The sequence below is a fragment of the Anabrus simplex genome, chromosome 2 (assembly GCF_040414725.1).
Source record: "Anabrus simplex isolate iqAnaSimp1 chromosome 2, ASM4041472v1, whole genome shotgun sequence".
NCBI classification, from domain to species: domain Eukaryota; kingdom Metazoa; phylum Arthropoda; class Insecta; order Orthoptera; family Tettigoniidae; genus Anabrus; species Anabrus simplex.
In genome coordinates, this window is record NC_090266.1 from 185446670 (window position 1) to 185460985 (window position 14316).

The 14316-nt window shown below is 39.4% G+C and overlaps 2 protein-coding genes across 6 annotated transcripts in view; one reads left to right on the forward strand and one right to left on the reverse strand.

Annotated features, from left to right (window-relative positions):
- Nucleotides 1-14316, reverse strand: part of LOC136863993 (glutamine amidotransferase-like class 1 domain-containing protein 1) — a 717178-nt gene that overhangs the window by 677399 nt on the left and 25463 nt on the right. The gene's annotated exons all lie outside the window — the stretch shown is intronic.
- The window catches only part of bgm (bubblegum), a 514443-nt gene that overhangs the window by 232798 nt on the left and 267329 nt on the right, over nucleotides 1-14316 (forward strand). For all 5 annotated transcript variants that reach the window (XM_067140465.2, XM_067140469.2, XM_067140466.2 and 2 more), the window contains exon 2: nucleotides 13896-14132. In XM_067140465.2, coding sequence (XP_066996566.2) covers nucleotides 13923-14132 — 210 coding nt within the window. In that variant the 5' untranslated portion in view covers nucleotides 13896-13922. The remainder of the gene's footprint in view (nucleotides 1-13895; nucleotides 14133-14316) is intronic.

The window sequence follows — 14316 nt, forward strand, 5'->3', positions numbered from 1 at the left end:
CAGGCAAATGCTGGGGCTGTACCTTACTTTAGGCCACGGCCGCTTCCTCACCATTCCCAGGCCTTTCCTATCACATCATCGCCATAAGACCTGTGTCGGTGCGACGTAAAACAAACAGCAAAAAAAAAAAAAGATTAAACTAAGTAATAGACTTCGTTCTAAAAAATTAAATATTTTGTATTTTTTTTATTTGCTTTACGTCGCACCGACACAGATAGGTCTTACGATGACGATGGGATAGGAAAGGCCTAAGTGTGGGAAGGAAGTCGGCGTGGCCTTAATTAAGATACAGCTCCAGCATTTGCTTGGTGTGAGAATGAAAAACAACGGAAAACCATATTTAGGGCTACCGTCAGTGGTTCGAACCCACTATCCCCCGGATGCAAGCTCACAGCTGCGCGCCACTAGCCGCACGACCAATTCGGCCGGATTTATATTCGTTGAAATAGAACATAAATAAGTATACGGTTCTACTCATTTTTTTTATTGCACTGTAAGCCTACTCATATCAGAGTCTAATCAAATGGCGTATGACTTTTAGTGCCGGGAGCGTACGAGGACAGGTTTTGCTTGCTAGGTGCAGGTCTCTTGAATTGCGCGTCGAGGTGAGGATGAAATGATGATGAAGAGGGCACATACGCCCAGCCCCAGCCCCCATTATCAGCGGAATTAACCAATTATGGTTAAAATTCCCGACCCTGCCTGGAATCGAGCCCTATCCCTGTGACCTAACTCCAGCACGCTAATCATTTAGCCATGGAGCCGAATATCAGAGATTAATGAAACTAGACCAAGCGACGTACTTTCTGGGATGGAAAGGTTTTAAGGATTTCACATTAATTGTTTCCCGTTGCATTCAATGTTGAGAAGACTGAGTTCACTGAGTCTGTACTGGGTCATATAATTGCTTAGATAGTGCTTTATACGTTCCATTTTCGAAAATGATCGCTACATGGAAGAAAAAGTAAAAGGAAGAGTTGGAATCAGAAAAAACCACCATACATATGTCTTGAAATTATAATTGAGTTATCTACTGCTAATGGCTTTATAATCAACAACAGAGTCTGTCCAGGCGACGTGTTTTTACAGTGTTTTCTTTGTGAAGGAATGTGTTGCTCGTGTTATGAGAGACGTCGGTGCTAGACGCAACCACCTGATAACTCCGCTACCTATGAACCGTAATATTTTTTCAACCTATTCACCAAAAACATCGTGACATATTTTGTGTGCAGAATGACATGTGGGTAAAATTATTTATTTATTCCTTCTTTCTTTCTTTCTTAATAGGGGCTGCCTGGCCGAGGCGGTAAAGGCGTGCTCGGTTCGCCCGGAAGGACGTGGGCTCGAATCCCCGACAGGAAGTCGTAAAATTTAAGAAACGTGATTTCGACTTCCGGAGGTGCATGTGGCCCTGAGGTTCACTCAGCCTACACAAAAAATGAGTACCAGGTTAATTCCTGGGGGCAAAGGCGGCCGGGCGTAGAGCTAACCACTCTACCCCACCAAGTGCCGAGGTTAACAATGGTGGAAGCCTTTATCTTCCACTACTCCAAGGGCCTTCATGGCCTGTACGGAGGTGACTTTGCTTTGCTTCTTTCTTAATCCATTTAGCCATAAGGGTTGGTTTTTCCCTTGGACTCGGCAAGGGATCCCATCGCTACCGCATCAAGGGCAGTGTTCTGGAGCGTGAAACTTTGGGTCAGGGTGATACAACTGGAAAGGAGGACCAGTACCTCGCCCAGGCAGTGTGCAATTCAATCTTACTGTGGACATGGCCGATACAGAAATACCATTATTTTCAAATTCTGAGCAATGTACAGATAAAACTCTTATTTTATATATGTAGATATATAACGGGTGACTCTCGATTCCACCTCGCAGTCATTTTTTTCGATTCCCCCCAGAACAAAATTTGTAGTTTTCCTTATTCACTCCTCGCCAAAAAGGAGCGGAAAGATTGAAATACGTCGATTCCGTCCCATAAAAATTCTTTCTTCTAGTAAAATTCTATCATATATTGTTGACCGAGAAATCTATATATATAAAATAAGAGTTTTGTCTGTACATTGCTCAGAATTTGAAAAGAATGGTATTTCTGTATCGGTCATGTCCACAGTAACAAGAAAATGCATTTTTTACTTTTCCGTAATTTCTGTCTGTCTGTCTATCTGTCTGTCTGTATTGTATGTACACGCATCACGAGAAAACGGCTGAAGAGAATTTAATGAAAATCGGAATGTAAAGTCGGGTGATGAACCGCTACAATCTAGGCTATAAATTGTTTTAATCACGCTGAGTGAAATGGTAGTTTAGGGGAAGGCCTGAAATTTAATTCTCAAATATTTATGTTATTAGTGGTCGTGTCTTAATGAAAATCGCTAGACAAAGATGGGAAATAATTCGCTACAATATAGGCTATACACGCTGAGAAAAATGGTAGTTTAGGGGAAGGCCTAAAATTTAATTGTCAAATATTTATTTTATTAGTGGTCGTATCTTCACGAAAATTGGTATGGAAAGTCGGGGAATAGGTCGCTATAATCTAGGCTATCAATAATGTTATTCGCACTGAGTGACATAGTAGTTTAGGGGAAGGCCTGAAATGTAATCTATATATATAAAAGAGTTTTGTCCGTCGGTATGTAAAGTCTGAGAATAAGGAACTACAGTCTACGATATAAATAATTTTGTAGGACACCCTAATATCACAGAGTCGAAAGAAAACTAATGTGAAGGCCTGCAATAAAGAAAGCTCATAAACTTTGTCAACAATAACATTACATTGACCATTGTTTGTTGTGATGTGCTTTTTGTCTTCTGTTTCCTCTCATCCCCGATAGATAGGATTACTGCAGCGTACCGAGGTATTTGTTTGACGTCGCACCGACACGGGTAGGTCTTATGGCGACGATGGGATAGGAAATGAATAGTGGTGTAAAGGAAGCGGCCTTGGCTTTAAGGCACAGCCTGGTGTGATTGGTGTGAAAATGGGAAACCACGGAATACCATCTTCAGGGTTGCCGGCAGTGGGGTTCGAATCCACTATCTCCCGGATGCAAGCTCACAGCTGCGTGCCCCTAACCACACGGGCAACTCGCCTGGTCGTACCGACAGTAACAGCCTGCCTGTATATTGCCGGAAAGTAGCTGGGGAGTAAGATAACTTTCTTCTTTAGCATGCCATTCCTATGGTTCATACATTTCCTGATATATCTGGTACGTAACACACTGGTTCATCATACTATTCGAACTATTCAATCCCTACACTGAGGCACTGATTGGAATGAGTAGTGTGCATATTTAACAGAATAATGACAGAGGAGTGTTCACGGCAGTCTGCGACCTGGTTATTCCATCTCTGGAACTTTGGACTCTTAGATCGGCACCGTAGTATTGTTTGTTGAATGTGAGAAAGTGTGCGGTTTTTCATTTGATCGAGTATTTTATATGATAACATTGCTTTCAATCGCTACATTCCTACTGACGTTTTTGTAATGACCTATGTTGAATTCAGTTAGGAAAACCACCAAGTCAGTCTTTCTGAGAATCCCGTAGCGAAGCACGGGTACATCAACTAGTCGATAATAAAGACATACTGTAAATCGATTTGGTCACAAAGTTTTGTGTTGGTTAAAAAATTGCCAGTGTTTTTCGAACCGCGAACTCATGTGAAACTTTTCGCGCCAAATGTAGCAGCTGATTTTACTCTTTACATCCCAACATATTTGTATTTTTATATGTTTTACATAAAGTATCGGCAGACACCAAAATAAAAATAAATTCCACCATTATCATCCCAGCTCCGGCTAGAAAAACTTCCAGACAAAAGTTAGTTATTCACTGAATAGAACGAACGCAATAATTAGATAAGGGAGAAATCACTAAAAATTATTATTGCACAGTATTACAGTGTTATTCAATTCCCAATGCTTTTCATGTACAAGGAATAAACACATGTTTTGAAGAGCATTTATAGGCTACAAATTAATCTATTTTAATCAATGTTTCACTTTCAGTTAACTGGCACGTCTACCAGGGAAAATAATAGTAATAATAATAATAATAATAATAATAATAATAATAATAATAATAATAATAATAATAATAAGATCATGTGTAATGGTGCTGCGTCATTTGTCGGCTTATACAGAAGAACTGTACTTCTTTTATGGCTTCCGAGGAATAATAGTGGTTCTACTTGTGGTGTTACAAATGAGTTAGTGTTATCTTGTGATTTTGTTGTTATATAACAGGGTTTTTGGTTAATATTTAAAATGAATTTCATGCCGTAAATGTCCGCCATATTGGTAAATACGACAATTATTCCATAGATAACACGATCTAGAGGTCACTTCATATATCTAGTGAACATGTTTGAGATAACTGCACTCATTTTGTTTCCTTCGTCATCAATTCCATAGAAACCACGAATAAGATATGCAATATTCCTTTTACTATCAGCGTTGCCAAGGCCACACTGCCAGCCACTATATTGTCAGCCATTTTTAAGCCTGGCAATGTGACGCATATGTAATGGACAGCATAATGCATTATTACCTGGTCAGCTCACGTGGGGGTTTAGTTCCGAACTGAGTACGAACTAAGCATAACCCTGCGTGAGACACTGGGATGGGGCCCTCAACCCCGACACGGCGCGTCCCAATGACTAATAGGGGAAGTCTCCTGTAGATATACAGGACAAGTGTGAATAAGACGTAGTCAAATAAGCACTCGCGGATCAACTGAGGAAACTAGAACTGTGGTCAACGGCTTCGATGGCAGAAGAGGACATATGTCTCAATGGCTGAGAGGGCGGAAGAACCAAAAATAAAATCCAACTCGCGTCTGACTCGGATCGAGCGGTGAAGTGGTCAGCGTCTGTTTACCTAGTAGGTACGGCTGTACAGTTACGTTCCAGGAACTAGCAATCCCTGGTCCTAATTTCACAGTGGAAACACTGGATCAATCTTTGATTACAAGCTATGATGATTCGTGAGAGTAAAATCAGCATTACCCCAGGTGGTAACCAATCCACCCGTCATGAGACGGCTACTGGGTATTCGGATTCTGGGGAACCCAGGCAATCACGAACGCAGAGAAAGTCGGAGCTCTCTGGCAAACTAACATCCAAAACCTTCACATACATTGGCATGTTCAATGTAAATACCTTAATCCAACCTGGTAAATTGCACAATCTTGCAACAGAACTAGATCAACAGAAAATTCAGATACTTGCCCTGCAGGAAACGAGATTCACTGATGAGGACACAGCTGATTATGGAAACTACCGTATCTTCAAGAGTAAAACGGAGGGGAGAGTTGGTAAGGGAACTCCCTTACTAGGAATGGCCTTCATGGTACATAAAAGTATTGTAGACTCAATAAAAGAAGTTACTCCCATAAGTAACCGGCTCATGATAATGCGAATCCAATGTGCTAACAAGGAATATACAATAGTGAATGTACATGCACCCACTAACGCGGACAATAAAAAAGAACCGCAAAAAACTGATGCATTCTGGGCTAAACTTGAGAAAATCATGGCGAAGATTCCAAAAGAGGATACAAAAATTTTGCTGGGCGACTTTAACGCACAAATTGGTAAAGAAAAAGAACATCAGAAAACTGTTGGCAAATTCCCTGCTTACAAATTCACTAACAAAAACGGGTTGAGACTCGTTGAACTGTGTCAACAAAACAATCTTAAAATCATGTCAACTTCTCTGAGAAATTCTCCACGGAAACAGAAGACCTGGAGGTCTCCCGTTCCAGGGATCGGTGAATTTCAAATCGATCACATTGCCATCTCTCATCCCATGCAGAGAGAGGTACACGATGTACAGGTACGCCGAGGAGCAAGCGTCGATTCCGATCACTACCTAGTGAGAATAAAAGTAAAATTCACCCCGAAGAAAATTCATCATAAGAGGTCACAAATACCGAAGTTTGATACGACACAGATTGGAAATACTAATCTGCAAGAAGTGTGGGAAAGAGAACATGCAGGCACCTGGGAGAAATTCCGCAACAAAATCATCCAGAAAGCTCGAGAGCAAATTCCCCTGAAAAAGAATACTAAACACCCTTGGTGGAATTCTGAATGTGAACGTGCCTTGAAGGAACGAAAAGAAGCATTCCAGAAATACAACAGCAAGAAATCACCAGAAAACCAAACATATTTCAATGAAACTAGAAAACGAGTAGCCAAAATCATCAGGCAGGTCAAGAGAAAACACTTGAAGCAACAACTGGACTCGATTGAAGACAACTTTCGTAACTACAATGTACGAGATTTCTACAGGGAATTCGGAGGACAAGTCCGTGGGTATGCTCCTCAAAACCTGGCTTTCAAAAGATCAGATGGAAAACTTTCATTCAGTAATCAGGATAATTGTCAGGAATTAGCACTTTACTTCGCTGATCTCCTCAACTGTCCAGAGCCCCTCACAGGATTCCCTCAAGAACCCCCAAGTCACACTTTCCCAGAATCTCCACCACCGTCAGAGGAAGAAATCCGCGGCCACATCCTCAAACTTAAAAACAATAGGACCTCCGGAGAAGATGGCATCACTGCGGAACTTCTGAAAAATCTTGGACCTAACTCCCTCAAGGAGCTCACTCAAATCATCACAGATATCTGGCAATCGGAAGAATTACCTCAGGACTGGAAGTGCGCCCTCATCCACCCATTACACAAAAAGGGAGATAAGACCGACGTAAACAATTACAGGGGCATTTCTCTTCTCCAAGTGACTTACAAAATTCTTTCAGCTTGCCTTTTGAAGAGAACGCAAGAACAACTTGAACAAAGTATTGGCGAATATCAAGCAGGCTTCCGCCCTGGTCGCTCGTGTGCAGAACAAATATTCAACTTGAAGGCAACACTTAAATACAAAGCATTGAGGAACAAACCGGTCATCTGCATTTTTGTTGACTTCAGGAAAGCGTACGACTCGGTTGATCGACAGTCTCTCTTCGTTATTCTTGAGGAACTGGGGCTTGATTCCAAGACCCTCAACCTCATCAAGGCAACACTCACTGACACTATCTCCAAAGTTAAATTCATGGGGGAGATCTCTGAACCATTCCCGATTAAAACTGGCGTCCGACAAGGTGACGGCTTATCTCCGCTTCTTTTCAACCTCGTCCTAGACAAAGTCATCCGCGAGTGGGAAAAGGTATTGAAAGACATGGGATACTGGCGCCCCATACGACTAGGAAGACCCAAAGACGGTATTGAGATATCATGCCTCGCTTTTGCAGATGACCTGTCCATACTTACAGATGATGTATTCACAGCCGTTAAACAAATTGAAACCCTTAGCGAATGTGCTGGAAAGGTTGGCCTACAAATTTCCTTTGAAAAGACCAAGTTCTTCTGCTCAAAACTTGACATCCAAACTTTGAACACGACACATGGGCAAATCAACCGAGTACCACACTTCAAGTACTTGGGAGAAATACTTGAACCAACGGGAGGCGAGAAGGTTGCCCAGAAAATTCGCCTACAAAAATTTCGGAAAGCCTACGGTAGGGTTCACAACATATACAATAAAAAGTGCTTGTCCCGCCATGCAAAGATCAGACACTATAATACAGTAATAAAGCCCGAAGTCTTTTATGCCAGTGAGACCCTTACACTAAACGGGAAAGGTGACCTAGAAAATATTTTAAAAGAAGAAAGGAGAATCCTGAGGAAAATTCTCGGCCCCCGAAAAACAGAAGATGGATATAGACTGAGGTTACGCAGAGAGACAGAAGAGCATTCCAACACTGCAGCAGACATCCGTAAAAGACGTCTGAAATTCTATGGGCACGTTCGCAGACTGCCGGCAAGTAGACTGACACACAAGATTCTCACCTACATAGAACATCTAAAAAATATTCCATGGGTACTAGAAGTGAAGAAGGATCTGGAAAAAGCCCAGATAAACCCAAATGACACCGCGGACAGAAACCTTTATAGGAAAAAAATTAATGGATGGAAAGTGCAACCAGAGAACGAAGTGAAAAAGAAGACTGGAGCAAAGTGGACAGAAGAACGAAAAAGGATCCACGGAGAAAGGATGAGAGCTGTTTGGCAACTCAGAAAACAGAATCGTTAGAGCTTTGCGTGATCCATTGGGTCCATACGCACATAATAATAATAATAATAATAATAATAATAATAATAATAATAATAATAATAATAATAATATAATACTTTTACGTCCCACTAACTACTTTTTCGGTTTTTTTTGAGACGCTGGGGAGCCGGAATTGTATCCCGTAGCAGTTCCTTTAAGTGTCGGTAAATCTACCGATATGCGGCTGACGAATTTGGACACCTTTCAGTACCATGGGACTGAGCCGGGATCGAACCCGCCTATTTGAGCCCTACCGCTTGAGCTACTCAACCCGGATGCCAGGGAAGGGATTACCTTAGCCAACACATACATAAGTTTTAGACACACCAAGGGTATTACTTTATACCCTGGAAAGTGCGAGGTCTGTGTAAAGTGTGACAGAAAGTTGTGTAATTAGTTAAGAAATATTTGCAATCAAACTACACTAAAAGGTAAGTAATGTTAAATTAAGAGGAAAATCTTCTGTACCCTTCGCGGAGAGGGAACCGGAAGTTCTTTTCTTTCCTACTTTCTTTCTTTCTTTCTTTCTTTCTTTCTTTTTCAGTTTACTCTCCAGGGTTGGTTTTTCCCTCGGACTCAGCGAGGGATCCCACCTCTACCACCTCAAGGGCAGTGTCCTGGAGCGTGAGACTTTGGGTTGGAGGATACAACAGGGAAGGAGGACCAGTACCTCGCCCAAGCGGCTTCACCTTCTATGCTGAACAGGGGCCTTGTGGTGGGATGGGAAGATTGGAAGGGAGAGACAAGGAAGAGGGAAGGAAGTGGCCGTGGTCTTAAGTTAGGCACCATCCCGGCATTTGCCTGGAGGAGAAGTGGGAAACACGGAAAACCACTTCCAGGATGGCTGAGGTGGGAATCGAACCCACCTCTACTCAGTTGACCTCCCGAGGCTGAGTGGACTCCGTACCACTTTTCAAATTTCATGGCAGAGCCGGGTATCGAACACGGGCCTCCGGGGGTGACAGCTAATCACACTAAACACCAGAGGCGGTCTTTTTCTTAATTGGTTGAAGAGTTTCACAAATAATTGTCGAGATGGGTGACGTCTATTGGGATGTGTAGTTCCGCGTACAGAGCACAACAACGAACAGCATTCTCCATACACCATTTTCAGCATTGGTAAATACCACCTTCCACTACGTCCCACTTCTTGAACTACCACAAATTAACTGAGAGGGAAGTCGTAATGCAGTCAGTGTACTGTAAAAGAAATAAACATAAGCACATCGTAGCCTCGTAACTAAGCATTTGAATGGAGGAGACAATTGGCGATATTTATAATTTTCAAACTAACATAGCTCGTAAACTACTTGTTTTAGAATCCTGAAGAAAACACCATTGACATTCAAAGTTTCTCTACTTCTATTTTGTTAATGTCAATAGGCATTGTTCCACTTGAAATATGCAACTTTCTAAAATAAATTCGCATTCTAATAACTATTAAAAATCCGTGAATGGGCTACAATAATTATAAGCCCTTGGTTACACTTCATTTCTATGAAAACAGCACATCAATAGCATCCTCTATTCCGGAAATATTTGGGGTGCAAGTTTTAGGTTATTTACCCTGTAGGTTACAACATTTACCGTCTTCAAGGCAGGTAGATTGTGAAAGGGAAAACTTACAGTACTTTGGGAAATGTGTGATATCAGCTTTCAAGATTAAGAATATCTGGTGACTCCCAGGATGTCTGAATTCGTAATTAGGTTGAGGCCACGAGAATTAATTTTATCAAAGATAAGTAAGAAGTTGTACTTGTTAGCAAAGAGTCTTGTATACTTCATCCTCGATGGTATATCTACCAGTAGGCGAGGAAAGATTCCCAGAACGTTAGTTACGACGTCTAAGACCTCTAATAATGGATTTTAATCGTGATATCAGTATAATAATTGAAGTTCATTTAAATATGTCATTTCTTTGCAAAGCTTTTCTTCCTGACATGCACCACTTCTTATCTGTCGCAGTACACACGAGTAACTGACAATAAGCAAAAATCACTCAATATTTTAAATCACGACAGTGTTTCCTTGTTGAGGATCAATCAATAGTTTATATCACGGCAGTGTTTCTTTGGTGACGATCACTCATCTATATATATAAAATAACATGTCTGCCTGACTGACTGATTCATCATCGCCGAGCCAAAACTACTGGACATAAAAAATGAAATTTTGAGGATACATTTATATAAGGGTGTAGGTGCTCACTAAGGAAGGATTTTCGGGTATTCCGTCGCTAAGGAGGTGAAAATGGGGGTGAAATTTTAAAATGAGAATATCTATAACTCAAAAATTTTAAGTTTACTGACGTAAAACTTGGTATTTGGAATCTCCTTTAAAAATAATGAAACACGTGTTTTTTTGTTTTCACAAAATTAAGGGGGGTGAAAAAAGGGGGAAAATTGTTTCTCAAAAACTGAAGATGTTACAGACATGAAAACTGGTATTTGGAACCTCCCTTAAAAATAAAGACACACGTATTTTTGTTTTTTTAAATCCAACGAATAGGGGGTGAACGAGAATGACAAACGGGGTGGGATAAAAAATATATATCTGGGCCTACAGTATATTTCAGACACTTAACATGTTACACACTTGAAAAATGCTACTTGGAATCTCCTGTAAAAGTAAAGAAACATAGATAATTTGTTTTCGGAAAATCCACTTAAGGGAAACTGATAAAAAGGGGTAAATTTTTAAAAAAGGGAATATCTACAGGACATCTCAAAAATTTAACATGTTACAGATGTGAAAATTGGTATTTTTCATCTTTTAAAAATAAAGCAACATTTATTTTTTGCTTTTGGAAGAAACCACATAAGGGGTGGGTAAAAAGGACTGATAAGGGGTTGAATTTTTTTATTAGGATAGTGATATCTCAAAACTGAAGATGATATAGACGTGAAAATTGGTATTTAGAATCTCCTTTAAAAATAATGAAACACGTATTTTGGGGTGGGGATTGAAGTGAACGGGCGGGGCGTGGGGTGAATAATGAATTGTATTCTTTTTATGAGAATACTTATTTCTCAAAAACTAAAGATGTTACAGACGTGAAAATTGGTATTTGGAATCTCTTTTAAAAATAAAGAAACACGTATTTTTGGAGGGGGGTGTTGAAGTGAACGGGCGGGGTGGGGTGAAAAATGAATTGTATTATTTTTATGAGCATACTTATATCTCAAAAACTACAGATGTTACAGACGTGGAAATTGGTATTTGGAATCTCCTTTAAAAATAAAGAAACGCGCATTGAGAGGGAGCGGAAATCAACTTGGGGGGGGGGGCTGTGTGAGAAAGGAGTTCAGTTCTTTTTATGAGGATACATATATCTCAAAAACTAAATATGTAACAGTTGTGATAATTTATATTTGGAAACTCCTTTATAAATAAAGAAACACGTGTTTTCTTTCAGAAAATTTACTTAAGTGGGAGAGTGAAAGGAAGTGCAAAAATTGAATTACTTTTATGGAGAAACTTATGCCTCAAAAACTGAAGGTTACAGGCTTGAAATGTGGTATTTGGAAACTCCTTTAAAAATAAAGAAAACACGCATTTTTGAGTGGGGGGATGGTGATCAAATTAACGGGCGAGGGTGGAGGTGGCTGGAAAAGGAGTTGAATTCTTTTTATGAGGATACGTACATCTTAAAACTGAAGATGTTACAGAAATGAAAATTTGTATTTGGAATCTTCCTTCAAAGTAAAGAAATACCTAATCTTTTGTCTTCGGAAAGTCCACTTACGGCGGGGGGGAGGGCGTGAATGAACTGAAAAATAAGTTGAGTTCTTTGTATGAGGATACTTATATCTCAAAAACTAACGATGTTACAGACGAAAAATTCGTATTTGGAATCTCCTTTAAAAATAAAGAAAGAGGTTTTTTTTGGAAAATCGACTTAAGGGAGTGAGGATACTTATATCTTAAAAACTGAAGCTGTCACAGACGTGATAGTTGGTATTTTGAATTTCCTTTAAAAATAAAGAAACACGTACTTTTTGTTTTCGGAAAGTTCACTTAAGGAGGGAGAGGGATGGAAAGAAGTGAAGTAGAATTTGAATTATTTTCATGAGAATACTTATACCTCAAAAACTGAAGGTGTTACAGACGTACAGACGTGAACACTGGTATTTGGATCTCCTTTAAAAATAATGAAACACGCATATTTTTGCTTTCGGAAAATCCATTTAAGGGGCTGAAATGAATTGAAAATTGAGTTGAATTCTTTGTTTGAGGATACTTATATCTCGAAAACGAAGGTTGTTACGGACGAGAAATTAGTATTTGGAATCTCCTACAAAAATAAAGACAGACGTATTTTGTGGCGGGGGAGTGGTTTGGAATCAACTTAAGGGGGTGTAAAATGAGTTGAATTATTTTTATGAGGATACAAATAAGAAGTGGACTTAAAACAATACACTCCTAAGGGGATTTTGACTGGGGGTGAAGAATGATGACAAAAATATGCATTTATATGAAACCGTTTGAATTATGAAATTAAAATTTCAGATGATATCCTAGGTGATAAATAACAGAAGGTTTGAAACAAATTTAACCGCTCAGATAGTTAAATGGGAGTTAAGGTCCGAAAACAAATATCTTCATTCCTTCCTTCGAAACGGTTTAACGTACGAAGACAAAATTCCAAATCCAAATCCTGGGTGTGATATAGGAAATATTTTTTAACGTTTCAACCTTTAAGTGTTAAATGAGGTTACCTCCGTAAACGAAATTATTCATCCCTCCAAAAGCGTTTGACGTATACTGTTGTAATTATACGAGAAAGGTGTTCTTTTATATCCTAGGTGTAAAATATGGTATACTGTACTTCAAAATATTTCTCCCTTAAGGGGTTTAGATAGTGTTTGACTCTTAGAAACACAATATCCATTCTTCTAAAACCGTTTCAGGCACTAACTTATTTTTTTATGAAGGTTGGTCTTCTATATCCTATATGTTAATAAATATTTTAAAACATTCATCCCTTAAAAAAGTATTCATTCCTCCATTACTGTTTGATGTACAAATTCAAAATTTCACAGGTTGGCCGCTTTACATCCCAGATTTTAAATAAGATAGGTTTTAAAACATTCAAATTCTTCCGTATGGTGTTCAAATGAGTGTTAGACCAGAAAATAAATAATTATGTCCCCAAAACCGTTTTATGTACGAACTGAGGGCGTATTTTACCGGCTTAGCTGACAGTGGACTCTCCAAAATGTAAAACATTGAAAAATAATTTTCAGTTTAAAACCGTAGCGAAGCACGGATATCTTGCTAGTAGTTTATATCACGACAGTGTTTCCTTGTTGATGATCACTCAATAGTTTATATCACGACAGTGTTTCCTTTTTGATGATCGTGCAGTGCGACTTCACGGCTAGCTGGTTAGCATGCTAACTTCTGGTCCAAGGGGTCTCGGGTTCGATCCTCAACCGGGTCGGGGATTTTAAACCCTCATTACTTGTTTCCTCTGGCTCAGGGACTGGGTTTTACGCTGCCTGCAATATCAGATTTCATCACAAGTAGAAGCCCATTCTCACAGACTCACAGGTCGCCAGTGGTCGTCAACTGGAAAGACCTGCAGACCCCTCTCCGGAATCCATACGCCATTATTATTATTATTATTATTATTATTATTATTATTATTATTATTATTATTATTTATGGTATTAACAATAATTAAGAAGTATACTTGTGTAATCTTTCATTCAACCAATGAAGTTTTGTATGTGAAACTCTCATTCATTTATTTATTTTATCTTTGCAGAGATAAACTTTCCAAGCAGCCTGTACTATGGATGCTCCGGTTAAAACGATCCAGAGCTCCACTGTAACGACTGAGATCACGAAGTCGTCAGCTCAAGAAATTTTTAAGCAGAATGGGAACTATAGTAGTCATATGGAAAGTACTGCTATGGATCCAACTAGTTTGACTAATGGAAACAAAATAACTATACAGCAAACAAAACTTACAGCTACTACGACTAGCTCTAAACCAAATCAGGTAATTTATTCCTAATTTACGCTATCTCTCTCTTCTTGATATCATTTTGGTATATCGTTAAGTCCTGTCTCGAAATCAAGTTATTAGTTCTTACAAGTAGTAGTATTCAATCTTTTGCAATTATATACTGCACGTGTTCCGGGCTCGGCAGAGTGCTGATTATATAATTTAATTTCACAAATAA